Source organism: Fringilla coelebs (assembly GCF_963513975.1).
Source record: "Fringilla coelebs genome assembly, chromosome: 4".
Lineage (NCBI taxonomy): Eukaryota > Metazoa > Chordata > Aves > Passeriformes > Fringillidae > Fringilla > Fringilla coelebs.
In genome coordinates, this window is record NC_140032.1 from 72,118,912 (window position 1) to 72,146,749 (window position 27,838).

At 48.7% G+C, this 27,838-nt stretch overlaps 1 protein-coding gene across 1 annotated transcript in view; it reads left to right on the forward strand.

Annotated features, from left to right (window-relative positions):
• Positions 1–27,838, forward strand: part of FRAS1 (Fraser extracellular matrix complex subunit 1) — a gene marked incomplete at its 5' end in the record, with an annotated part of 102,901 nt that overhangs the window by 48,446 nt on the left and 26,617 nt on the right. Inside the window, 17 exon segments of the mRNA XM_084204035.1 lie at positions 1,138–1,278; positions 1,673–1,813; positions 2,590–2,763; positions 4,149–4,289; positions 5,814–5,957; positions 11,234–11,386; positions 12,899–13,045; positions 15,806–15,952; positions 16,590–16,730; positions 16,818–16,958; positions 17,191–17,338; positions 17,681–17,935; positions 19,170–19,254; positions 20,912–21,226; positions 23,519–23,672; positions 25,382–25,560; positions 26,491–26,607. Of these exon segments, the coding sequence (XP_084060161.1) occupies positions 1,138–1,278; positions 1,673–1,813; positions 2,590–2,763; positions 4,149–4,289; positions 5,814–5,957; positions 11,234–11,386; positions 12,899–13,045; positions 15,806–15,952; positions 16,590–16,730; positions 16,818–16,958; positions 17,191–17,338; positions 17,681–17,935; positions 19,170–19,254; positions 20,912–21,226; positions 23,519–23,672; positions 25,382–25,560; positions 26,491–26,607 (2,723 nt within the window).

A 27,838-nucleotide genomic window follows, 5' to 3' on the forward strand; every position in this document is an offset into this window, starting at 1 on the left:
CATTTACACTAATCAGATGCTGAAAGGTTTGAGGGGTTTTTCCTGGCTGAGCAGCTTGAAAAGCTGGGCTGTTTCTGAGGGCTTGACAAATCCATTTGTCTGCAGAAAGAAAAATGGCCTTTGCCAGCAGCTTTCTGTAAATTTAATTATAATTCAGCATCACAGTAACTAATACCTGCACAGCAGATGTGCCTTGGGAGCTGGGAAGGTTTGCTGGGAAAAAAAGAAAAGAGGTGGCTAGAGGGGATTAAAAAAAAAAAGTCAAACAGATCCTGAAGGGAGAAAAAATATCTCAAATAAGGAACCTGTCATTTGCCACACGCATTCCAGTCTAACCTGGATTGCTGTTGGCAGCCACCTCCAGCTGCTTGGGAGGACTATCCATGGTCAGTCAGGGCTCGGTGGGCTTCAGGTGTGTGGCTCACACAGGTGTGTCTGGGCCACAGCTCGATAGAGAGAGCTTAAAAGCTGGAACGTGGTGGCAAAATTGTTGCTATTGGTGCTTATTCTGAACGGCCAGGCTCCCCTTCCTGTTGGTCAGTGTCTGTACCAGGCAGCTTTATTCACTTATGTTTAAGTGTGCAGGCTTGAAATCTTACAGCTGAGAATAATTTAAGCTGAAAAGGAAATTTAACTTAGGTTTGGTTCTTATTGCCAGTGGTTTCTCGAAACCCCATAGCTGTTCCTTGGAGCCTCTGAGTGTCAGACCTTTCACCTTCTACCAAAAACCATGCATTTTGATACCCAGCTGGAGAGCTGCTTTGTCTAGAGAAAAGAAACAGAAATTGGTTAAGTAAAATGCTTGACTCTTCTAAATATCCAGCAGCATATTGCCTTAGGGAAGCCAGAGTTCCATGGACATCCGGTCAGTTGGCTTCAGAGCTGATTGCCTGGGATAATATGGACCACAGGAATTGCTAAGAAAAATTATCATGCTTGATTTCAGCTGCATTTTCCCACTTAGAAGAAAAGGGGGAGGGGGGAAATTACCATTTTTTGAAATCTCCTTTGCCCCTCCTTCCTTCCTGAGCAGTCTGGCGACTGCTGCTTGCTGTACGCTGCCGGGTAAAAATTTATGGGGTGCTGTCCATCCGTGGGGAGGGGCTGATGGCTCTGCTGTTGTTTATCCCGTGGCAGCTTGTGGCCAGTTCTGCCAGAGGTGCTCTCCAGAGGCTGGCAGGTGTGTGAGCTGTGCTGCAGGGACGCTGCTGCACCAGGGGACGTGCCTCCCTCAGTGCCCACGTGGATATTTCCCGAGCAGCCGTGGAAGGTGCATAGGTAAGAGGGGTATTGTTGCCCTTTCCTGAGCTCTCAGGGCACCCCCCTTGTGTTGTCTGCTCTTCCCCAGACTTGTGGAGGGAGTTTTGAGAGCACAGAAATGGGAGTGATTAGCCTTTGTTGTTTTCTTTGGTTCACTTGTGATGGATTGTCTCACCTAACCTCTTTTCCTTGCCAAACATGCTGAGACACACACTCAAAACATGGTGTGAGCGAGAGTTATTACTGGTAGTACTTATTAATACATGGGCACTTCTGCTCTCATTAGTTCACCTAGCTGAGTCTCATTCCAGCTGGGAGTTTTCTGCAGCTGGAGAAGGCTGTAGTCAGCAGCACCACTCTGAAGGAGTAGAAATGGGATGTTTCAGCTCTGTGTGCTCTGTTTCTCCACCAGCTTGTCACGCTTCATGCTCCACGTGCCAGGGACCTCTGGCCACTCACTGCACCTCCTGTTCCTTCCCTCTGGCACTGCGCCAGGGCCAGTGCCTGGAGAGCTGTGGAGAGGGCTTCTACCAGGATCACAACATCTGCAAGGGTAAGCTCTGCACTTGGGATAAGTTCCCCAGCTGCTGTAAACCAGGTTTTGTTTTCCCTTTATCCTGTGCTGAACCAGTCCATGCCTAACTCCTGCCTTTCCTGCTCATTGTTTTCTGCTTTGAGAAAAAGTGAATTTTCCCACATACTTTCTGCTTTCACACCTCCAGGATTTAGTGATTTCTGGGACCTTTTTTCCCCCTTCTCTGTGTACATTGCTGAAATAAATGGACATTGCTCCCAGGTTTTCCTCAACATGGGTTAAGAGGTGGGCGAAATTCCACATAGACTTGGTGTGAAGTTCCACATATACCTAGTATGAAATTCCACATGTTTGTGGCATGGAATTCCACACACATCTGGCAGATTGGCAAAGACTGAGGTCATCTTTGCGGTAGTGGGAAAAGCGAAAATTGGAAAGGTGAATTTCTGTTTTACGTGAGCCCTTCACACGAAGGGCTTTTCTCCTGTCATTTCTTGCTGTTCCTCCTGATGAGATTGAGCTCACTGTTGCAGTTCCAGAAATTAAAGGAGAATTGGCTGCCTGTGGCACAGGGCTGCAGTTTTTTATTTGTTCACCAGCTTTACTCAGGAGAAGAGCTGCTCCTTGGGGGCGGGGGGGAATGATGCTAAAGTATTTTTCTCAAATCCCTGTTCTGTTGTAGAGAACAGGACCAGCTGCTGCTGGGCCTTGTCTGTTGGGTCTCTGGGAAGCTGTCCCTTATCCTTCTCCCTGGGAAAGCTGTGGCTCTGAGGGCTGTCTCCCTCCGTGCCCAGGTTGCCACCCGTCCTGCCGCTCCTGCACCGGCCCGGGGGCCGCGCAGTGCCTGCAGTGCCGGGCACCCGAGGATGTCCTGCAGCCTCACCTGCCTGGGGAAGGAGCTCTCCATGGCCGCTGCCTCCCCCTCTGCCCACCCCATTTCCACGTGGACAGCACAGGAGTCTGCAGAGGTGAGAAGAGCTGTTCAGAGCCCCGGGGTTTGGGTGTTTGGGGGAGCTTGTGCCACGTTTGATTTGTACAGCCCTGTGCTTGTCCGGTGGCTGCCAGGAGTGTTTAAACTCTGGAACTTTCAAAATGGCACATCCTAGTGCTTTTGAGGGAAAATGTAATCTACATGAGACTCCTGACTTACAGACTCAGGCGCTTTCTTTTTGAATGCCTGTGTTCAAGCCTGCACAGCTCAGCTCCTTTCCATTGAAGCTGAGTACGTGGTTTTTAGCACTGGCTTACTTTGAAGCAGGATCAACCCTTGAATCCTTTTCAAAAAAGACTGAGCTTTCTCCTTCTTAGCCCTTGGAGCAGGTCAAGACATCCCACAGCACTCTTTCCTTTTGAGGAAGCTCTTCTGCTACATGCCCTGCAGCACAGCTGCCATCCCTGCTCCTGAAATAGCAACTAGGAAGCTTTTCCATGAAGGCTGGAGTTTGGAAAAGGGGGTAATGGGATGTACATTGGGGATAAGTGTGGTTCCCCACCACTCAGAGAGATAGTGACTGAAGTAAAGTAATAGTAATAACAATAGTAACCACACTACAGATGGCTCTTTCTTCCTGTTGGGAAAAAAACATCTTTTAAAAATGGACGTAATTTAAAATCCAGTTATTTTTATTTTATAGCCAGTGCTTTGAAAAGCAAACCCACAGCATTGTGCAGAACAGAAGCACGTTTATCTGTCAGGCAAAATGCTGTTTTGTGGAGTCATAGAATGGCCTGGGTTGGAAGGGACTTTAAAGATCTCCCTGGCTGCCAGCTAAGTGTAGTTGTGTAAATTACTTTATTTCTTTTCATTTCCTATGTCCAGCCCTGTGTCTTATCTCCCCAGAGTCCTGAGGTCTGTGGCTAGTGAGTTGCTGTATTTATTTAATCAGAGGGCTTAGCTGAAGATGGTTTGGTTTAGGGCCAGTTCCAGGAAAGAAGAGCAGTTTTTAACTGCACTCCTCCTTCCTGCTGAGCCATCCTTGTGATGAGCATTCATTTCAGGTGGCCAGTCCACCTCTGTGAGCGTTTGCTCCAGAATGGATGATAACTCTGCAGGGATAGGAAGCCCTGCCTGGAGTGACTGCAGGGTGATAACACAAGGTGACTTCAGCAGCTGGTAAGTTTGTAGAGCTCTTCCAGGGAGGACAGCAGCAGCACATGGTGTTGGGCAGCTCAGCTTTGCATTTCAGTACTGAGCTGCGTGGGCGCAAAGAGATACTAAATATGCAGCTGGCTCTGCCTGCTCCTCATCTTCTCTCCGCTTTGTACTCCTTCCTACCTCTCACAAGCGTATTTTGGAGTGAAACAAGGCAGCATTAACATGGCTCTCTGTGTGTTGTTGTTTCTCCCTGTGCAGAGTGCCACTCCTCCTGTGCAGGCTGCGTGGGGAGCTCTTCCCAGGACTGCACGGCGTGCCCGGCTCCCGGCGTGCTGCTGCAGGGCAGGTGCCTCCCCTCGTGCCCCGAGGGGCTCTTCAGCCACGGGGACCGCTGCTCCCGTGAGTGCACCCACAGTTAGAGAGGCTGGCTCATTTCTCTGAAGGTGTTTGGGTGTTTTCAGGGGGGAACAGGATAGTCCAGTGGCAGGGAATGCAGTCTCCTCCTAATGGGAGAGAGGCGTGTGTCGCTACAGGACATGAAATGAAACGACGCGGGCACGCAGCTCTCCAAGGTAACAGAGAGGGCAGCTTAATTTCTGACTCCAACTTTTATAGATTTCCAAAAGTGCCAGTGGACTGGAGGATGACAGTGCCACCTCTCCAATGACACTGGGCAAACCAACAGTCCATCACATTTCTCCTCCTCCGTAAAAGAATGCAAAACAATGAGTTATTTACATAAAGTGCATGAGAAGGTTCCTTACATGAATGTAAACATCAGAAGGCTTAGAAAAACCTAAAGAACAGGGTGACAGGTGTGCACTTGGAATCAGAAATTGCACTTAGTTTTGCTCCTCAGGACAGTTTCCCTGAAGATATTTTGTGCTTGATTTCAGGGTGGTGTTCCTAGCTTGTGTGCTGGGGAAAAAACTCTTGAATGGACAACGCTGAAAAAATAAAATGCTTTTATTTGGCAAAGCATCAGATTTAGAGAGAAAAACCTTTTCTAAAGTCCGTTGCTCTATTTATTCAATTTATTCAGCCAAGGAACAACTCTATAAATAGATTTATTTGGCAGGCCACTGTAAAGCTTCATCAGTTCTGAGGTGTGCACTGCCACCTTGTAGCTGAGGTAACTGCTGAGTGCTGCTGTACGCCGTTTCAGGCTTATAAAAATGTCTTAGGAACAAAATTTCAGTGTCAGGAAAGTGGCATCTTGCAAGCTGTGTCCTTTTATTCCTAAAGAGCTTTGAAAGTAGTTTTAAAGAATTTTACACTGACTGGTAGCCATAGTATTTATATCTCACTCAGATCTGTAGCATGGAAATCTGACATCTGTCATGAAAGCTGGGAGGATACAAAAGCAGCCCATGAAATATTTTGGAGCGCTCTTAAGCCACTTTCTCTGCCATGTCTTTGTTGAGCTTTTAGCAGACAGAAGTTGCCTAATGAGCTGGCAGGGCATTCCTGTCTCAGAGTTTTCAGTTTGGGAGGGTTTGGTGGAAAACCCATTCCCCAGTTTTCCTCTCATGCATATCAAGCTCCACAATGACGTTGATACAGTCCCAAGAGGAGTTTAATTTATCTCCCCTGTGCATCCCACTCTGGGTTTTTATATGCACAAGCATATGCTGGAGGGAGGAATAACAGGGCCAACCTCTCTCTCCCTCTTTTTTATTGTGTCTAGATCTATACCTTGATTAATGCAGGGAGAAAATCACATTTCTTAAACTGACAACCCATTCCTCATCTTGTTTCTTCAAAATGAGAGTGTAAGAGCTGTCCAAGCCACAACCCTGGTGCCATGAGACCACTTTCTGCCCCTGTTTTGTCGGAGTCAATGGTGGTGGGAGCTGGTTTTTGGGAAGGGAGGGCAGAGGGTGCGCCGGGAGCATAACCAGGAGTGTTGACTCTCTCCCTCAGCCTGTCATCCATCCTGCAAGACATGCCATGGCCCCTCTGCCTGGGAGTGCTCAACCTGCCACCCCCATGCCACTCTGGATGGTGGCAAGTGCAGGACAGGCTGCGAGGAGGAGCAATACCTCAGCCTGGTGGGCCACTGTGAGGGTGAGTCAGGGGAGCTGCTGGGGCGTGAGCTGTCTGTGCCGTTCAGCTGCTGCTTCCCACTGCCAGCAAAGTTGCTTGGGTCCTGCTCAGAGCTTCAGGAAAAGGAGCCCAGCTGGAATTTGTGATCCAGAGAAGCAGTTTCTGGGGCCCTAAAGAAAGGCTGGTGCAGCAGGCGTTGCCGTGGGCATTTTTGGGAGGGAGTAGGATTTCTGGGCGGGGGTTGTGCTGTGTGGGTGCTCGGTGCCTGCACTTCAGCCCATCATCTGGAACCACTGATTGCATTTATCTGTTTAAAAAGAAAAATCGCTTTTAATCCGTCCCACAGACACGTATAAACATATCCTGGGAACTGCTCCAACCATTTCTGAGCTTTATCAAGCCTTTTTTTTCCTCTTTATCAGAAAAAGCTGCGCTGTGTGAGGCTTAATCCAGGCTGAACAGTTCCAAATGAGATAAGGAATCCTAAGAAAAGGGAAAAATGCATTAGGAGTAATAAATATATCCATTGAGAGGCTATTGTTCTCAGTTTAATATGATTTCCCTTCACAGAGCCTTCCCTTTGCTGAACATCTATGTCCTGGATGTTTTTAATGAAAGGCTTGTTTCTTTGCCCTCCACAGCTTAATTCTATGAACCATTTCTTCATCTCCCTTTTAAACAACAGTGACTGTTTTGTCTGCAGAGACAAAAAGAGCAGGCAAAGAAAGTGTGTGAGGAGTAGGAAGATATCCTAAAAGTACTGCACTGCTCCTTAGGAATTCAGGTTGGGGAATCAAGACAGAGCAGATAACTGCAGACTGGAAATAATTCAGCATTTCAGAGTGAAGAGGTGTCTCTGTCCTGTGCAGTTTCAGGGGGTACAGTGGTGCTCACTCATGTCCTGGCACGTGAGAGCTCTGTGCACTTTATTTCTTCCACCTTATTTCCCCATTAATTTGCATTATGCTTCCTATGAAGGAAGTCCTGTGGAAAAGTGGCCTTGCCCTGTGAACTGTGTTGGGAAAACCCTAGTACCACTTATCCTCAGTCAGCACTCTTTCTGAGGAGGGTTTATTCTTTAATTAACCCTTTGTTTGGTATCATGGACCAGTTCTCCTGCTCCCAAATCCCAGTGATCATCAGGGAGATGTCCCAGGAAGTGGAAGCAGTGTGGAGGGCATTCCCTGTGGCATGGGAACCCTCAGTGTCCCGGTGTTTCTTTGTCCCACTGAGGCTGTGAGAACCCTTGCAGAGGAACATAACTGAGGTTTTTCACCCTGACCAAAAAGCTGTGCTTTGGCCCCAGATCTGCAGTCTGAGGTGTGTTGCTCTTTGTGCTAAATTTATATCTGGTGTTAAGCAAAGGATGTTTGTGGGCAGTTCTCCTGGAGGTAAAGAGCTCCACGTCCGGGTTGTTAAGTTTCACTCATTCTTCTCGTTCAGCTCTGATTGAAATGCTGAATTTGCCCTTGCACGTTATTAATTGCCAGTTAAAGAGCAGCTGTCCCATAAAAGAGCACGTTAAAACTCCTGACACTCTCGTAAGATATGATTTGCATCAGAATCTAGCAAAGCTTTTTCCTTCACCTCCCAAAGCAATATATTTTTACAATTATCTTCCCATTTCTCTTTAATTCCCGGCCCTGCAGGCAGCATTGTGTTATGGCTTATAGGGCCTGCTGTGCATCTCAGTTACCTGCCATACTTATGGACCTGGAGGGGGAAATCTTTCACAGAGGCTGGAGAAAAGCAACTGTGGCTCCAAACCATTGCCTGGGAATTGATGGCGTTGTTGTGCATGTTACCTGAATGAGGATTGGAACATTTGCCTTGTTAATAGGAAAAAAAAAAAAAGGTCTTGTTTTCAGCAGTTAATCAAATAAGCATTTCACATTTAAGCAGAAGAAAGATAAAATGTCCTCAGCTTCCAGAAAATCAATGAGTCCCTGAGCTCTGTTTTGGGCACGCAGAATTTGTGCCGATTCTCCCCTGAGAGTGCTCAATTGATTGATTTCCCTTTACAGCCCAAATGTACAGGAATGTGCCCCGTGGGATCTCACACCTTCTGTGGGGATTGTTTTCACAGTTCTGGTGTCCCTCTCCCTCTTGACCAGCTAGACTTGAGCTTCAGGAAGCTTTGCCATCAGCCCTGTAAAAATCCCAAGCACTGCTGAAAGCCTTGTCCTGCTCGTAAACCCCTGCCCTCACTTTGCCGGTTTGAGGTTTCCCTGCTGATCTGGAAGCTTCCCTGTCCATCCTTTCCTGGCTGCAGGGAAGGGCAGTTAGACAAATGCAGAGGGACTGGTGTGGAAGAAAACTGTGAACCCCAGCTGATAGAGAATCCCTCTTAGTCTGGTTTTAGCTGCTGCTGCAGGGGAGCTCCCTCTGCCCGTGTTCCTCAGGCCCTGTGCGCGGTTGGGAAAATGTTCAAAGCTAAACCAGAAGAACTCGCTCAGGAGGGGGCCTGTAACAAGCTTTGCTGCCTTGCTCTTAAAATTCCAGAAGGGAGTCTCTGACAACAAGAAATATCCTCAGCTCCTTGTAAAATTAATGAGCTGTTGCTCTTCGTTTAGAGAGACACCGATACCGTCACAGAGAGCTGGAGCAAGAGGGGCTTAGCTCCACTCACTCACTGCTCTGCAGCCTCCTACAGAGCCAGCAGCTGAGCTGCCAGAGCAGGGAAAGCCCCTTCCCTGCTTTGGTTGGGCTCCTTTGTGCCAGGGACCTTCCAGCTGGATCTCCCACCCCACACTGCCTGGGGAAGCTCTCACAGAGCAGGTGGATCCCTGCAAACGTGGTTGTACTTCACCAGGATTCACTTAGCTTGTTTCAGTGACAGATTCCCTCTCAGGTCTTGGAAAAGAGAGACACAAAAAACATTCCAACAACCAAAGCAAGCCAAAAATCCTGGTCAGTGCTGCATATCCTTTTAGACCAACCCTACTGACTTGCTTTCTGGAATTGCTGTTGAGACCAGAGACTTCTTGCCCATTGAGGTGACTATAAAGTGTGTGGTGTTTTCAGTGCTGATTTTAAGTCATGCTCTGTTGCAAACCTCAGGTCTCACCTTAGAGCACAGCACAAAAGTTGAGTCAGGAAATACTTTCCTGGAGAGCCCCTAAGAGAGGTGATGTGTTTAAACAATGTATGCTTAGCAAGCGGTGGAGCTGAGAGGCAGAAATGGCACTGGTTTCCTTTGTGAGCATTCACAAACACTTCAGAGATGGTTTTTTCTCCCCAACAGCCTCTTTTGTCTTAGAACAAGCAGTAACAGATAATTTCCATATAGAAGGGGCGCTGTTTTCTTGCTTTATTTGCTAAGGGAAAGCTAAAGAGGGTGTGGAAGTCAAGTAACTCTGGAAATCCAAGTATTTCCATTCTGATTTGCAGTGGAAGTGGCTTTATAGGAAGATCAGTGATAGGGAATGTGATGGGGGTTATTTTTGCCTAGAGGTGAGGAAGGAGGAAATCAGAGCCAGCTGGAAGGGGAGCAGGAAAACATTTTGCTTGGGGAGTGGGAGCAAAGTCAGCAGTCTCAGAAAGATGAGGAGAGAGGCATTGGGACTGCCAGCAAAGGGGTGACAGAATTCCTAAGAATCCAGTTCGCATACTGGAAGGGGTCTAAGGGAATTAGCTAACTTGTGTGGCACTGACCTGCAGCCAGCTGGGGATGTGAAGGTTCCAGAAAACCCAAATCCCACAGGCTGTGCCTGCTGGCTGAGCTGGAAGGAGGATGGACAGGGAGAAGGCAGAAGCAGGAAACAAGTAGGGCTGGGGGATGTGAGTGAGAAGCACAAGGAAAACATCCCCCTTCTGTTAGTCCCAGCTTCAAAGGGAGCCTGATGTGAAAAAGTGAAATCATCTCTCCCTAAACAAAGCCCTTCAGTTCTTCCCTCGCTCTCTCACTCGCTCCCCAATGTCCCTGAAATTCACCATGAGCAGCAGCCCTGGGTTTTTTCTTGGTGCTGTGTGCGCTTTGATCTCCAGGCTTGCAAAGGAACAAGAGAGCGATGGGGCTGATTCATCCTAAAACAGTAACTGAGAAAACTCTTGCCACTCACAGGAGTGAAAATAGAGGCTTGTGAAGGGAGAACTCTTCTGCAGCAGCGCTGAGTTTTGTAGATACTTGGATTTTTAAATATTAGTTTGGGAGAATCCAGGTTTTTTGCTGGAGATAATGACTGTGTGGATACCCTGCATTTTCTCAGCCTCATTTTTATGCTCTGTGTATGAAACCTCTTGAGCAGATTTGTTACTCCTTGTACCCTGCCAAAGCTCTTTATTAGAGACCAGTGACTCCAGCAAGAGATTCAACTGCAGGAGTATTATTTTTGCAGCAGTGTGGGGTGAGAATCACCTGCATGTGACATGCAGGAGATGTCACTGTGGCCAGGCTCCTGCAGCTATGGGTGCAGGATTCCTCCAGGCTCCCATGTGAGCCCGTGCTCAGCTTGTAAATCTAGTTTGCCTGACAACCTGTAGCAGTGCTGTGACAGGAGACAAAAGACAGAAAGGTGAACCTGCAGCAGAAATCTGACAAGAGGCCAGGCCCTCCAGTCGAGCCTCATTGTTACATATCTTTCAAGACAGTCGTCATTTCCTTTATCATTTTCTCGATTACCATAATGAGGATTAATTTGGCTTCCAGGTTGCCTTACACTGCACCTTTGTGCACACAAAAGCCTTGTTGTCAAACCTTGTGAAGCACCTAAGTTCAGGCAGAGGTCAGGAGACGCAGGCTTGCGTCCTGCTGGGGAAAAGGGAAAAGGGAAAAGGCTTGAGGTGCTCTGCTGCCGCTCTTGGCCTGGCTTGGAGGGCTGCTGGGGCTGTTTCAGGGTATGGATGTCTCGTTTGTGTGGGAAATGGGAGCAGCAGGAACTACAGGAGAAGGTCGTGCAGCTGTACAGGTCCTGCTCCTCGTGATGCCACGGTGGGAGCAGAGGGAGGTGAGTGCCTGAGGCCTCAGTGGGGCTAAAGAGGAGCCTGTAGGCAGAGGCACTCAGGATCAGAGAAAGGTCTTGGGAAGCAAAGGGCTTTGAGCTGCCTTTGTGCAAAGCTTTCCCAGCTCACTTAGGGATGAAAAGAGGAAGCTTGAATGGGGCAGGAGGGATGCAAGGACGAGTGAAAATGTTGTGGTGCTCAGGAAGAGCACAAGGGGAGGAGGAGGCAAGAGGAAAGGATGCGGGACTTTCGGCTAGGGGGATTTGCTCTCCAAGTTCCATCCCTGCTGCCCTCCTGCAGTTCTCAGCTAGGCTCTGTGCTGTCCCTCTGCGCTCAGTGTCCCTTGTTCCCTCCAGACTGCCACCCCCTGTGCCAGCAGTGCGTGGCCGACCTGCGGGACAGCGGCAGCGTGTGCCTCGAGTGCCGGCAGCGGCGGCACCTGCTGCTGGGGGATCGCTGCCTGCCCGACTGCCCCCCGGGACACTACGCCGAGCACGGAGCCTGCAAACGTGAGTGCCTCCTGCAGACACCTCGGGGAGCTGCAGGGAGCTGCCTGCACCCCTGGGAGCTTCCACCAAGTGCTTCCTGCCCGGTGGAGAAGCTTTGTCCAGCTGGCAGGACACTGCGCTGGAACACGTTTTTCCATGCTGGTAGGAGTTTCTCAGATGTTTTGCAGCCTGAGGTCTGTTGCTAAGTCTTGTCTTGCTGCAGTAATGGCCCAGAAGGTGATGGTTTGTAGCAGCTCCCAAAAGAGAAAGCCAATTCCATTCAGCTTTTTAGGCTGGCACAATGGATGCAGCACCCGGGACACATCTCATTTTCCAACGTGTCCCTGCATCTCCTCCACTTGTTGATGTGGTTTCATATTCCAGTCATTGCCTGAGCTGCTTTCTACTCCCTGGGCTCTTAGAAGGAAGCAGGGTCATTTTCTTGTTCTGAGCCTGACAGAGAAGTAGTTAAGCTCAAAGCTGAGCAGAGGGTATTGCACTTCAGTTGGAGAGAAAAGAACCAAGACCAGAAATTCAGCACAATGGAGATGCTCCTTTTGCAGGAAGTAGCATTTCCTAATCTAATTGAGGGTGGGTAGTATTTCAAAGCTTCTCTCCGGCATTCTGGGAGCTGTGTGTTTATTTACCTGTTTTTGACAAATGAGATCTCAGAGCTATGAAACATACTCTGTGTCACTTGATTGGAAAGGCCCCTGAGAGAGAGAGAGGTTTTGCCTTCCTGGCAGTGTAAGCCAGGGATAACATTTCTTCCCTTTGGTTTGGAGGTTTGATTTAAAAGGAGTTGTGCATTTTTCAGACTGTGTCAAAGCCTGTAGGACATTTTGTTCTGCCTTTCAAGATCCCCAGCACAGCTTCTGATCCCTTTGCCCACTCTTGCTCGTGATTAATTTTACACCTATCCTGATAGGTGCAATGATGGCATCAATCTTTAAATAAAGGCCTGTCAAGAAGTGAAACAGACTAATGATTTTGTATGTAACCTCTCTGGAGAAAGTAATAGGGTACATTGGCCTCAGCCACTGTGATATTTTAAATCCCTTTGGTCAGAGTAAGAAATGAGCCCGAAAAGTCAGGGGGAAATGTGGAGAGGGTGCATGGAGATAGCCTGCTCTCCATCAGTGCAATTCCTGCTGAGAGAATGGATGTGAATCTTCAGGGAAGTGTGGAGCTGTCAGAAAAGCACTAGATGGGTACTGCACAGACAAGGAGGATCTAACCTGAAGCTAGCTGGGAGAAAGCATGAGAGGGAGGGATGTGCTGGCCCTTTTTCACTCTTCTCTGTTAGACAGGTCTGGCCACATCCTGCAAGGGTTTTCCTTGAGAAGGGGAGGCTGAAGAGAAGAGGGTAAAGGGAAAGAAAGGAGAGGATCCTTTCTCGGGTGGGGGGCAGGAAATTCCGGTGCTCGCCATCCCTGCTCCCAGTCTCTGAGAGCGTTTCTGCTGCAGCCTGTGGCACTTGCCCTGAGACCTGTTTGGCCTTGAACAGAAGCCTTGTTTCTGCTGTCCCTGCAGGGTGCCACCCTTCCTGTGAGAGCTGCACTGGCGAGGGTCCCTTGTCCTGCTCGTCCTGCGGCGCCAGCCTGGTGCTGTCCCACACGGGCGCCTGCGCTCCGCTCTGCTCCCTGGGCTACTACAGGGACCACAGCAACACCTGCAGACGTGAGTGCCTCTCCCCCAGCCCTCTCTCCTTGCCACAGGGCATTTCCCAACCTGGCTTTTCCTGCTCCTCTGCTCACTGTGGCTCTTGCCTGGAAAAGAAGGGTTTCGGGTGCCTAAAAACGTGATGTGAGTTGACAGAGGTGATGGGCTGCCTCAGGAGCAGAGCCTACAGCAGGGCTGAAACTTCAAAACAGTTGCAGTTTTGTTATTGAGCTCAAAAGAGGCTTTGTGTCCTGCTGTAAAAAGCTGCAGGAGCATTTGTGTAGGTTTCCCTGTGATGGATTCTGGACTTGATGAAGACTTGGCAAGTTGAGACCAGTTTTAGTCAGTCCTGACTGAGGCAAACCCCCTCCCCGCTGCACTGCCTGCCAGTACATGCCATGGAAGCTGCACTGTAGCATTTGTGTCCATTTCTCCTCATGTGAAACCCCAGGAGAAACGAGGTGCAGCTTGGTAGACACAGACCTGAGCTGATCCTAGTGGTCTGGTGAAATTGATCTGGTATTAGGTTATGTTTTATCCTGCTCTTGCTGTCCTTTGTGCATCTCTCAGGGCCTCCCTTTTCCTTTATTATTTTGCGTTCACTCTGACCCTGGGTCATTCCTCTCAAAAATTATTTGGCTTGATGTTCTAAAATTCAAAATGTTATGACCAAAAGATACAAAAAACTGGAAGAAGCCCTGCTTGAATTTTCCCACTATAATGCACACCCTAAAAATGAGTGAATGCTGAAGTGCTTTGGTCACTGTGAGCCTGAACACTGAGATCAGTGAAGGTCTGTGTTAGCCTGATTTAAGTTCTCCCAATTTATGACAAAATAACTCTGTTGCACCAAGTCCAGGTATCAGTGTCATCCTACCTAGACCCAATTTTGTCAGTGATGAGGCCCTGTAGGAGGAAACCGAAGTGGTTGTCAGCTTTACCTGCCTTTTGTTGAAATGGATGGTTGTCTTGGAACTATTATTTCCATCTGATCAGCAGAAATGGAGACACCTTCCATAAGTTCAAGGAAATAGCTGGAAGGACTTGTACCATTCTTCTATTGAGAAAAAAAAAGGGCATTCAATAATAATAATAAAAAAGAAAGTAATAAAAAATAGGAATTAAAAAAAATGTCCTGCCTGGTTTCCTACATGCTCAACAAAATCCTCAGTTTTCTCCTGCAGTAGGGATTCTCTTCTTGCTTGCTGCACCAGAATACCTCCTTTCCTAATTAACATGCCCCTTTCCTGTTGATAGCTCCTGCCTCAGGATATCAAGCTAGACTGGGAATGTTCATGAGGCCTGCACCCTTCCTGAATTTGGTTCAGGGGCTCAACTGCAAATAGATTTTTATTTTTTTTGCAAGCCAATTCAGCTACTCTAATCTCCTTATTGCAAATGGCTTTTTAAGAAGTGTTTGTAATCCTTGGAGCAGGGGGCTCAAGGCCAAGTGTGTTGGATTTTTGTCATTCCAGGTGTCACTTGTGCCTTTTCAAGTGCTGCTGATAAGCCAGGGAGATACAAATTGTCCCAGGCTGCTGGGAAACTGCCACTTGGAGGGAATGAAGATTGTTTAATGGGAGGTTGGCTGCTAGGCTGAGAAAATCTGCTCCCTCTTCAACATTTATTTTAGTCTCTTTGCACTTTTGAGGAACTCAGGGTTGGAATGAGGTTCAGAGAGATGCTGAGTGCACGTATGGGCCCTGGGAGATATTTTTAAACTCAATGACATCCTGGCCCAGGAACAGTGAGAAGCTTAACGAGTCCTTCACGGGCTTAAAAATGCAGATAGGGAGTCGTGCTGATAAAACAAGCAGACAGGTTTGCTTCCAGATACAGTTTTTGCTTACTCCTCTGGCATGCCTCCACGGGTAGCCAGATTTCTGTGGATTTAGACCTCATGTAGAATGTTTTACTGTATTTTTAATAGCTGGATCTTTGGAGCCCTTGAAAAAAGTAATTTTTTCATGTAGTGTTTCTTAAGTGAGGAAAAATCGGAGTGGCACCAGAGCACCTAAAAGCAGCTGCTTGATTCTTGAGGTGAACATTTTGCTAGAAATCGTTTGTGAACAATAAAATGCAGAGCTTCTGTTACATTCTTTAGAGAACTGTTTTGAAAAACCCTGTGTTCTTCCTTCAGGGAGAGCAAAGTGGGTATTTTCACATTTACTTTGGAGGTTTCTTGGTTATAAAACTGTGTTTTGAATGAACATGTCAGTATTTATCTCCCAAACTGTTAGCACAGCCTCCTGCAAAGTTTGGTTCCTGGACATCAAAGAGGTGAGTTGAAATATTCTGAACCTCTGGACTTTGATCCTAGATTCAGTAAATCCCTGAATTATTTTTTTCCTGGCATCTTTATAGCTCCCTGCAGCTCCAGAATTTCACACTGTGCGCAGATAAAAAGGTGCAAACGTTAAGTGAAATTAAATGGGCCTTTGGTCCCACCAAGGATTGCAGCAGTCTACTCTGCTCTCCAAATTTGTGTGTTTCAGTTGTACGAAAAAGGAAATTTTAAAAAAACAGAGGCAGGGAAAGTTCTTATTTAGGGATTTGGATTCAGGGTCAGTGTTTTACCCTGACCTGTCCAGAGGGAAGTAAGAAGCAGCGTGGGGGGACATTCCAGCCTATTCCAAATGGAGCGAGGCTCTTGACGGAGAATGTGAAAAGGAACAAACCAAGCAAGCGCCCTGGCGTCTCCACAGAGGACAAGAGGAGTGGCAAGGCTGCAGGGTGACAGCACCAGGAGTGAGCCTGTTTTTCCTTGTGTTCCCGCAGCGTGCAGCAGCCAGTGCCGGAGCTGCGACTCGGCCGCCGGCTGCACGGCGTGCAGGGATGCAGCCAAGGTCCTGCTCTTTGGGGAGTGCCGCTACGAGAGCTGTGCTCAGCAGTACTACCTGGATTTTTCCACCAACACTTGCAGAGGTGAAAAATGCCTTGCTGGTTTCAGAGGGGAAAAAAAAAAAGGAAAGAGAAAAAGGAATAAATGCAAGTGCCTTGGCTAAGAACCCGTTAGATGGCAGCGGGAGCCGTGCAGGTGGCCTGCTTTAAAAAGGGTGTGGGAAGGGGAGAATTGTTCAGTGACAGGTTGCTTGCAAGGTTTCTGCAGGTTTTTTTTGCTTTTTGGGCAGCCTGCTGTCACATACTTGAGCCTTTCAGTGGAACAAGATGATTGCAAATCGCTCTCTTGTAAATGATTTTGTAACTGAGCCAGGAAAGTTTTCAGGGGTCAGGTCCAGCAATTCATTTAGTCACGGGTCAGCTGATAACGAGTGAGCTTGCCAGGCTGAGTCTCTTTTCGGGGGCTTATCTGGCCTCCTGTGCTTACCTGTCTCTCTCTGTGTCTTGCTAAATCCTGCATCGGGGATGGCTGCAGAAACAGCAGTTTGGAGTGATTTAAAAGACACGTGACTTGAAAGATTTCCAGAGCTCCCCAGCAGAGTGTTCCATGATGGGAATAAGGGGTGCTTTCCCACTGCTTGTAGACCCCAAGATCTAGGCCCTTGTGCAGGGTGAGCACCCCAGGAAGGGCTGCCCTGAACTCATTTCTGCTTTCCTCCAGAGTGTGACTGGAGCTGTAACGCCTGCAAAGGTCCCCTGAGGACCGACTGCCTGCAGTGCATGGAAGGCCACGTTCTCCACGAAGGAGCTTGTGTGGAAGAGTGCCCTCCAGCTTTCTACCAGGAATCAGACACGTGCCAGAGTGAGTTGTCAGGGAGCATTCCCTCCTTGTCTCCCTGCTTGTCTCCCAGGAGCTGCCGTGCTGAGCTCTTTGCCTGTGTCTCTCCAGAGTGTGACCAGCCCTGCCTTCGGTGCCACCAAGCAGACAAGTGCAGCCTCTGCCCAGCCCCGTTCTTCCTCCTGGGCAGTGCCTGCGTTCCCAAATGTGGGCAGGGATATCATGCAGACGAGGCGCAGCGCCAGTGCACAGGTGAGCTTGGTGCAGGCACGGTGGGCAAATGAGGAAGGAACTGCTTGCCACCTTTCATCATGGCTCTTTGCCCACTGTCCTGACTCTTTTGTCAGGTGGGTAAGACACTCGTGGTGGTGTGCCTGCTCTGAGCCTGCTCTGAGCTCTGCGTGCCAGTGGCTGCGCTGCTTTTGCGGTTTTGAGACTGAGGCTGGTTTTGTCTCAGTGGGATTGTGCTTTCCATCCCATGCAGCTTGTCCTCCTGGGTGCCTGGAGTGTGACAGTGGCAGCCTGTGCCACCTCTGTGACAGCAGCACGTTTCTGAAGAATCAGATCTGTGTTTCTGCCTGTGGCCAGGGTTTCCATGGCAATCCACGGACCAGAGAGTGTGAGGAAGGTGAGTGTCTCTCAAGAGGCAGCGCCATTCATCATCAGTGTAAAGCCAGTGACAAAATGTCTTGGGGGAAATCCCTTCCTGAATCAAGCTGACTGGTTACTTATCCATTCTTAATTCTAAATGAAGACTTCTGGTCTGTCTGTCTGCAGCTGGCTTTCAGTTCTGTGATGGGGAAATCAAGGTGGGAAGTGATTTGCCCAAGTCCTGGTGGGGATTGGGATGGATTGCAGTTCACCTGGGTCAGGAATGAACAGGCCACCCAAAAAATAGTGCTGACAGGCATGATGCCAGCACAGCCCGTGGTGATTCCTGCACTAACACTTGTCCCTCCTCTCCCTTCAGGCAGCAGGCATCCCCGTGTGAGCAGCACCCTGAGGGTGGCCATTGGCAGCGTGCAGCCCCTGGAGCCGGCCCTGCTGGGCTGCGATCCGGCCGCTGCCCGGGGCCAGCCGCAGTTCCAGGTGGACAGCATTCCCTCCACCGGCCGGCTGGTGATGCTGCAGGCCGGCCGGGAGGTGCCGCTGAGCCCCGGCCAGCGCTTCAGCTGCGCCGACCTGCGGGACAGGAGGGTTCGCTTCGTGCACGGCGCAGAGGAGCCCAGGTGACTCGGGGGAAGCTTCTTGCCTCGCAAAAAAATTGTTGTATCTTGAGAACGGGTATTTCCTTCTTCCTTGGGAACATTCCTACAGGGAGACACACTTCCCACTGCTGCTAGATTGACTTGCAGCATACTTACACTGTACCGTAGTGTAACTGGTGCCGTAAAACTTCTCAGTTCGTGGTAGAAGAGGTGACCCAGCTCCCAAACCTGCAGTGCTTTTGGGGTGCAGCAATCTGTCCCATCCTCAGGACACTCAGCTGAGAGTTAAAACTGCCATATTAGTCTGATGGTTACCACAGTTTCTTGACATTGTGAGGAAGATGCTCAAGTGATGTCACTGCTGTGCTCTCTGGCATAGTTTGCCTTCAGCCATTCCTGGTTTGCCTCCAGTGTGAGCTCTGTTAGTTGCATGGAATAATTAGTGCTGATTAGTAGCTGGCAAAGCTCACACAGCAAGGGTGTTGCAGGGAAGCAGATTTTTCCTGCAGCCAGGCAATAAGCCAGCCATCCTGCCAAATTTCACGCTTGATTTGCATCACCATAAAGCCTTGGCACCAGAGTGACGTGGGTGGAACTGCTCTAAATTTCTGGCTGTATGAATCAGGGAGGTTTTCCATCAGAATCAGATCTGAAGAAGACTTTCAGTGTGTCCTGTTGCCAAGGGTTAGCTGGTGTTCACCAGACTTCAGGCATATGTTCCTGCTTTTTTTTTTTTTTTTTTTTAAGTCTACCTGGTAGTCACCACAAAATGTGAGCATCTTGTCTTTGCTACTTTATTGCTAAATATGACTCTATTTATTATTTATACTGTTACTTTAAACTTCAAGGTGTTTGGGTGGCATCGCTGAAAAGTAAATGGGAAGGAAAATTCCTGGCAAGTCCTAAAGTCCTCACTTATCTGGATAAGCGAGGTTTTTCTTTAGCAGCGAGCGGCTGGCATTTAGAATTGGCACTTTATCTTGGGAATGCCATCCAGGGTGGATAACGTTACTCAAAGGGAGATGAGGGTATATTATCACACAGCTAAAGGTGCTTTATTGCCTGTTGTGACTGTTGTGAATCTTCAGGAAAAAATACTATAAAAATGTAATTGAAGAAAACTTGAGCTAAAGCTTCTGTCACTGAGCCAGTCATTTTTGCTGAATATATAATGTGCTTATCATTACTGAGTCCTGGAAGAGTACTTCATTAATTTATATTATCCTCTGTTTTGGCTTGCTGGGGACCTGTTTAGGAAAGGACAGTTTTCCTTGAAGGTCAGTGACCAGCAGTCATTCTCCCACCTTGAGGTGATCAACATTCAAGCCTTCTCCACACAGGTAACAAAGCCTGGAAACAACCCCAAATTTGGTACCATTTGAGGTTTCTTGCAGGGGTAACAAAGGAGCTGGGCAGAACTTGAGCAGGGGCTCAGATCAGGCAGATTTGGCTCAGCTCTTCCTTAGGGGTGGTGGCCAAGAGTCACCTGGAGGAAAGGGACTTGGGGAATTGACTGGAGAGGTTGGCCTGTGTCATTTTGCTTGTGCAGGGAGTTGCAGCTGTGCAATCACAGAGCAATTATCAGCGAGGGCTGAGGAATCCCTACTGCTCCAATTGTCCTTTGGATCTGGTGATGCTCCAGTTCAGCCTCTTGCTGCAGGCCAATTGGGCCAGGATTGATCCTGATGGCAGGAGAGCTTTGACACTCAGGTTCAGTGCTCTGTTCTGGGACAGCTGGGAATTAAATCAGCACGAGCTAGCTAAAGTGTGCCTCTTAAACTTCTCACCACTTCTGGGCAGGGGGATGGTACTGCCAAGTGTCTCCTGAATTATTGTTATTTAAAGTCTATGGCACAATCTGTTGGTCTCACCCCAGGGAGGGTACAGGCACCTGAATGGGTTCCAGGTTTCCAGGGAGGCTTTGCACCTTGCACTGAGCTTGTTCCAGTGTGGAAAGCTCAATCAGGAGTTGTGACTACTTGGCATATCCTTGCAAATAGAGACCCCTGAAGTGCAAAAGAGCATCTGCTACTCTTAAGGCCATTTACATCCTCAGAGGGGCACCAGATGACTTGACAGAACTCTTGAAATGCTGTCTCCTTCCTGCCTACAAGCCTGGCTCAGCATCCACCCTCCCCATGAGTAATTCATATTCCATAGTAGTCATTCCCCTAACTTCTGGAAATTAGAAGTGCTCTGGTTTGTCCTTTAGAACAAGACAAACTGTGGGTTTTGATCCTGCAGTGTTTATATTGATTCTGGCTGGTGCTGAGATCTTGGCTCAGCCTAATCTCTTGTCTGCCTCAGTAGGACGTTCACCTAAGTAAGAGCTGCAGTCACTGCCCCAGAATACATAAGTGAAATGTAATGATAGGAATTCTGGCTGTTGATCCCTAAGAACCCTGGGAAGCTGTGCACAGGTGAGGTGGCCCCTGATGGATGTTCCCAGGGCTTTGACTTTGTCTCTGTGGGAACGCCTCCCTCCCGAGGCACTGCATTACCCATGGCAGATGATGTTTATTGGGATCAATAGACACTGCAGATTAAAACTTTTCTTGATGACAAAGAACTGGAGAACTAATTTAAACCAGCAGACTGGTAGAAGGTCTTTGGTAGAAGTTGAGTAAGGCTGTGGGGAGTGTTGGAAATGAAATAAATACTGAGGATGAAGACACCCGGTTTTGCTGTCATCTCAAAAGGCTCATGAAGATCAGCTAGAGTCAGGTGCTTGCTATATAAATGCCCCAAGTTTTTGCATTTCTTAAGTCTAATGTGGCATGAGAATCTTCTTTTAAAGATTCAGGGACTAATTCAGTTTAAATGCTAAATATTATTAGACCTGCCCACTGGGGGAAAGGGTGTGGAGAGTGATTCTCTGGACATTTCTAGGGATGAAGTGAGCTGATGGCCTTATCCCCAAACCTTTAATTCCAGCCTTTGATCATGATCCAGTCTCCCAGGCTCAGCAGACACCTCAGAGCTGCTTCTGTGTTGCAGGCACCGTACGTGTTCAGGAACGAGCCCCTCCTCGTCGGCAGGGGCCAAACCGGCACCGTGTCGCCGCTGGTGCTGGGCGTGGGGGACAGTGACAACCCTCAGGACGTGGTGCTGGCGGTCCTGGAGCCCCCCCGGCACGGCAGGCTGCTCGGGGCCCCCGGGGACCCTGCCGCCTTGCGCCTGGCCGAGCTGGCGGGCGGGCGGCTGCGCTACGCCCACGACGGCTCCGACAGCCGGCAGGACGCGGCTCTGCTGCAAGTGAGCGACGGGTACCACTTCCAGAACGTCCTGCTCCACTTCAGGATTGCTCCCGAGGTACGTGCTGGCACCTGAACCCCGGCAGGCTGGAGGAGCGCCGCTCTGTGCCTGGGGTGTCGCTAAGCCCGAGTAAGCGGCCGGAGGAAGTAGTGCATTGATTGGGTTTTGGGGGTCGCCCGATTTTTGGTCTCTGATGGCTCCAGTAGTTCAGCTTTGCTGATTCCAAGTCCGTAGTTGCTTGATAAAAGGTAATAAACTGTAATAAAGCAGAAGGAGAAAAGCTGAAGATACCTTCATTCCTTACTAATGTGAAAGAGTAGCACAAAGTAGAGCTGTCATTAGAGCTGTCATTAGAGAAGGTCACGGTCTGCAGCCTTTTATGCCGAGATCTGACCCAGTGCCTTGGAGTCCCACCCCTTGGGAAGGAGCTAGGAGGAGATGGCATTGCCCCTCTTTGGCCCTCTCTGCTGTTGGGAGGTGTCTTTCAGGGCAGCTTGGCAGGACAGTGTGAAGGGAGCTTGGCGAGCATTCCGTATGGCTGTGGAGCTCTGCACAAGGAGGCACTGATCCCATCTGGACCCTGCAGGTTCCCCTAAAGCCATGGTGGTAATTAATGTTAATTAGTGCTGTGACTCACACAGCAGCCTGGGGATGAAAAAGGAATTGCTTTCAAGGCTGGTGCTGGTATTAGACTGCTGGAATAAGAGGAGCCCTGCCTGTGGTTTTCACCCAGAGCGTTTCCATGGCCCTAAGGAGCCTGAACAGGATCACAGGGACTGTGAAAATGCTTGGACACCACTCTGTGGTCTTGGTAACACCTTTTTTTCCCCCACGGCTGATTAAGCAGGTTCTTGTAAATGCCAGTGAGGGTGAATTGCTGAGAGTGGTTTCTTTCATTATCCTGTTTTGTGCTCCCTTGTCTCTCCTTATCGTTCCACATTTCTCTGTGCAGCACTTGGCTGCAGAGGAGAATGAAGGTGGTCACAGAGGTGACAGCAGGGCAGCTTTTAGGGCTTTTTCCAGTCCCTTTGGTTGCTAATGGCTGCTTTTCCCATACAGACCCTTTGCTGTTGCAGTCTGAACAGGGAGATAGAAGCCTTTCTTTTCTGAGAGGCCAAGGGGAACACAGAAAAAAAGGCAAAAGATGTTTATTTTAAGGGTATCCCTCACCTCTAGAGATCCAGCTAAGGGAGGCCTCCAAGGTATTTGCAAGGCAGCTGACCTTGCCCTGCCTGGGAGCAGGTAGATGAAAACACTTTTACACGTTAAAAATATTTTTTAAATAGATTACCAAGCAAAAAGAGCTGTCTCAGGAGTCTGTTCTTATTAACAAGCAGCATGAAAGCCATGTGGGAATGATACCACAACGTGCTGGATGGGTTTGATGTGGCCAGTGAAGGAACACAGAGTCATTTAGTGACCTAAGAGCTGGAGGTTTCCATGTTTCTAACAAACCCCCAGCGTAATCAGAGTACCAAATAGGTGGGTGCACAGCAGACATGCCAAAAAGGAGCTCAGAAATCATCCTGTAATGTGGTTCCTTTTCACAAACATCTTTTTAGCTCTCTCTCCTGCCTCTGTGGCAGATGCAGAAGAACAGAGCAGTGAGTCATGTATCAGTTTGGGGGCTGATTCTGTGGAGTAGCAAGTGAGGAGGGAGGTGATCCCTTAGATGGAGCAGTCGGGATTTTGACTGATCACACGGTTCAAGGAGAGCTGCAGCCAGAGCCAGTTTCAAGGTGAACGTGCAGAAATCCACCAGAGAAGTCACATTACATCAGCTGGCTTATAAGAAGGGACTGTGGCATGGAAGAGGTCACAGGGATTTCGGTGACCTGTCCCAACAAAGCAAATTAGAGCCAAAAAGAGCTGATGTAATCCTTGAATGCCAGAGTAGTGTTACTGAAATAAAAGGGAACTGTAGTGAAACTATTACTGGAATCCAGTGCTGACATCTACATTTCAGGAAGCTTAAATTAATACTGGACAAAAAAAAAAAAAAAATTAAAAAATGCCACAGGAATAGTTTGAAGGTTAGGAAACCCACCAAGTAACTGAAGACTTGGGTGGATGCTCAGAGAGAATGAGAATGGTGGTAAAAGAAAAAATTATGGAGGGAGACTTGAGTTGAGGGTCAGCAGCAGGAAATTAGGAATTAGAGGATGAGGTCAGTTCTCCAGGCTGGGAATGGGGTCTGAGGGATACAGCAGGAGATTTCTTCAGCCAGACAACCAGGGTGGAATGCCTAGGAATTGCAGAATACTCTCCTTGCCCCTCTCTTTTCCCTCGGAAGCGCCGTTGCCGTTGCTCGCGTGTCAGTCAGCCTTTCCCTGCTGTCCCCGCCTGCAGGGTGCCAGGAGCCCCCGGCTGGTGACCAATTCCCTGGTGTGGGTGCCCCAGGGAGGCATGCTGCAGATCTCCAGCACCATCCTGCACGCCGAGCTGCCCGGGGCCCGCGACTCTGACATCACCTACACCATCACCGAGGAGCAGCCCCGACACGGTAAATGCCCTGCAGTGCTGTGTGCACGGCTGGGGGAATAGCTCCTGGGAACGGTGGGCTGGCTGTGTGTGCTCACCTCATCTTTTCCCACCTCTCACGGCTGTGCAGAGTAACAAAGCACTTTTGCCCTTCCTGATGGTCTGTGTTCCTCCAGTGGTGGTGGAATCCTGGCGCGCTCACCGCCCTGAGAGAGCAGAGTGTTAGTGCCCAAAGATAATCCTGCACGGTGAATGCCTGCCTTGAGGAGCACAGAGCAGTACCTCCCTCCAGAAACTGCTGAGCAGAAGCTCAGTTTGAAGAATTCCCTAGATTCTGTGACTTTTGACTGAATTTGTCCCGGAGGAAGGGGTTGCAGACCAAAACAGGATTTGGTGATGTGGTTTGGATCTGTAGATAATTCTTGTCCCCAGATTCCTTCTGAGAGGCTCTGAGCTCAGCTCTCAGAGCAGTGGCTTTCACCAGCAGCCCCATGCTTAGGATGGATCTTCCGGGCACAGGGAAGGGGGAGCGTGGAAGGTTCTGGGATTTGTGACCAAGCTATAAATGGAGAAACACAGGATGAAAAAGAGTTGTCATGTGGAGGGAAACGAAATATGGAAAGAAAAGAAAAATGCTCTTTTCTTACTCAGCATCACAGTTTTCTTCACAAAATCCCTGTCTTCGAATAACATGTTGTGCACTTCTAAGAAATGATAGCACATTTAATTTGCTGACCCAAGAAAATGAGAGCATCCCTCTAGCAACATCTATGTGCTTTTTGATTTCCTTTTGCTGGGAGGACAGGCTGGTTTCCATCAGCTGCCAGCACCTGATGGAAGCAGAGATAATGAGAGTTTTGCAGTTTAGGAGAGAAGTAATTAATTTGTATTCCCCCTTTAGTTTTCTGCAGATGAACGTCTGTCTTCCCATTTTTAATAAGCATTTACATGAAAACAGGAATTTTTCCCCGAGGAGCTTGTCTCCTGCTGCCTAACCCTAACTAAAATTTATAATCCTGTATTTGTAGCACCATAATTATTGCTGCTGTGATTAATTGCAGTGATATAAACAGGTTCGTAGCTGCAGGAAGAAGCAGCAGAAATCAATGATCTCCAAAATTTTATCTGAAATACTGTTTTGCCGAAAGGGAGGGAAAAAGTTAGAGACAGAAATGTGGAAAATTGGTCCTGAATCCAGGAAGCTTATCTCCCTAACTTAGTCTGTGGCTAATGGGAGAGATAGTCATACCTATAGAAAGTATAGAATTTGATTTTTAGGTTTTTGGGGGAACTCCCATGAGCAAAACCATAAGATCTGGAATGTAATTAGGGTACTGACAAAGGAATTTTCGCCCAGAGTTGGAGGATCGAATGGAAGTGTGATATTGCATCTTGCTGAATTACTTTTTTTTTGTTGCTCCAGCTTTTCAAGGGTGGTCTGGGGAAATGAAATGGGAGAGCTTGGGATGGGTGATTCACATACCAGAGTGATTAATTATCAATCAGCAGGATTATCAGCCCGTTTAATGGCATTAATTAGCAAGATATCCCAATGTCACCGGGATGTCTCAATGTCTGCCGATGGCTTTTGCGAGCTCTGCTGCGGTATTTCTGTCGCTTGATGCTGGACACGTGGAAACAAGCTCGGAGTGGCTGGGCATTTGCCTTGGCCGCTCCTTGGCTCGCTGCCTGTGCTGTCCCAAGCCCTGTGCTGTCCCTTGCCTTTCCCAGGGGAAGTGGTGCTGCTGGTGCCCATGGCGGCGGATGGCCCGGCGGGCTCCTGGCAGCTCTTGCCCGACGGACGAGCGGCCTCCCCCACCACCTCCTTCACCCAGCAGGACATCAGCGACGGCATCGTGTGGTACAGGCACTCTGGAGCCGAAGTGGAGAGTGACTCCTTCCAGTTCCAGGTATTCCTTGTCAGGACATGGCCCTTCCCTGGAAATACCAGCTGGCAGCTCTCTGGGTGGGGGACTCCGCTCGTGTCCTGCGAGGCTGAGTTTCAACAGTGACACAGCTGTGTGTGTGTGAATACATTCTGGCAAACACACCACCCTCTCATAAAACCCAGAATATTTACACCCAGTGAAAAACGTTCCGAGCGCCTTTTTAAAAATTGGTGAGCCCCAGAGCCACACAGCCCTTGGTTTCTAAGGTAGTAATTTCATTTTGGCTTCAGAGCCCTCCGTCTTGCAAACGGGCCAAAAGGTAGAAATACTCCCCAGCAGCTGGGAGACTGAAATAAATCCCCACTCCCCACAGGTTTAAGAGCCATCAAATTGCTCAGACAGGCCCTGGCTGTTTGCTGGGAGGGTTTCAGAGCCTGCCCTCAGTAAGCCTACGTGAACACTGGCACGCAGTGTTTGTTACATCTGGTTTACAAGGCAGAAGCAATTACTGTAGCACAGCAGAGGCAATTAAGGTAATTTCTAAAGTAATTAACATAAGTGATAACGAGGAATTTGTGAGCGTCAGTGTTGAACAAGCTAATCTTTGGCTTAATTGCTGCATTCCTCTCATGGACTATGCATTTTGCATGAGTTGAGTGTTTGGGTTTAGTATCTCAGAGCAGCAGCAATGACTGTACAGAGAGCTCAGAAAGTGGGCTGGGAATACCTGGTCGCATCAGGAGACCATGGCACCCCTGTCCAAGTCCAAGCCTTAACTTTGGTTTGGGACATTTCAGGGCCAACACGTTGTTTTCATTGGTTTTAGGACAGAGCAGGTACAGCAAATGGCTAAAATGACATTGTTCCTTTCATCAGAGCTTACATTTTTATTTTCTAAAGATGAAGCTTCAGGATGTTCACTTATCCATTCCTGTGACCTTTCCTTCCCAGGTGTCCAGCTCTGCCAGTCCACAGACCAGCCTGGAAAGCCACGTGTTCAACGTTGCTGTTCTGCCTCAGACTCCCAAGGCCCCTCAGCTTTCCCTCGGCTCCTCTCTGCACATGGCTGTAAGTGACACCACCACACACAAGGCTGGAGTAGGAATGGGAAAAAAACAGATGAGAAGAGTAACTGGGCTGGGGGGTGCAGAGTATACCCATGAAAAGCTGAAAAACTCAGTAGTAGAAGTGATGAATGTCCAGACTGGAAAGGAGAGGGGGAAAGAGAAGCAACATTAATGTTTTATGGAATTCTTACCCTTTCCTGAGAAGCCAGGAGGAATGGCAAGAGAGGAAAAACTGTGGCTTAGACCATAATGAATGGGGGTTGCTAGTAGTTCCACCTGATCCAACCTGCAGCTCTGGGAATGGCAGTTTGCAGGAGAGGGGTCTCTCCAAGGTGGTTCCTTCCCTGGCTGTCTGGATTGGAAAGAGGACATGGAGTGTCACGTCGGTTTGGTGGGTGCTCAGGATGTGGTGCAAGCCTTCCCTCTGTGTTCCCATCACCTGTGATGGGTGAAGTCCAGCTGTCCCCTCTGCTTCTCCCGTTCTGCCTGCCAGCCATGGGGCCAGGAAGGGCACAGGAAGCAGTGGAGAGGGATTAGTGGGAAGCCCGTGGCACAACAGCCTTGTCAAGGTTTGAAATAGTGGTGAACTTTCCTGGGTGATAATGAAACATGGTCAGACTGCTACTTGGAGCCATTCATCTTCCCGCTCCTGACTTTTTGTTGTTGTCATTATTGACAAAATGGATGGGAGAGATGTCTGGCAGAGCCACACAGCACTGGGCTTTATAGCTAATTACTCCCCACAAAATTCAATAGGGCCATAAAACACCTTTTACCTCACCACCTGCGAGTCCCACCTTTGGGAGAGACAAATAGGCCTTGGAGGCAGCGAGGAAGAAACATAACCTTCAATCTTTCTGTCAGAAAATCCCACTTCCCTACCCCAGTGTGATGGAGCTCTGTTCATTCATCTTCAGACTCCTTCAGAGTGAGTCTTCTAAAGCTGAGAGGAAAGCACAGTACTTTGAGTCCTCCCATCCCTCTTGTCTTGACTTGGACTTGTGCTGCTGGGAAAGGCCAAGGGAAGTTTGATGACTCTTTTGTTAAACTGGATACAACGCCTATATTGGTTTTTCTTCCATCAAGTTAACCTGCTTCCCCCATATTGGTAACCTTCCATGTTCCAAAGCAGGCTATTTAAGTGCTCAAATCCTTAATTTAGCTTGTTCTCTCCCTGTTTTGCTCAAGATTATGAAATGAGCTGGATGCTTTTCATACCCAGCTGAGCACTT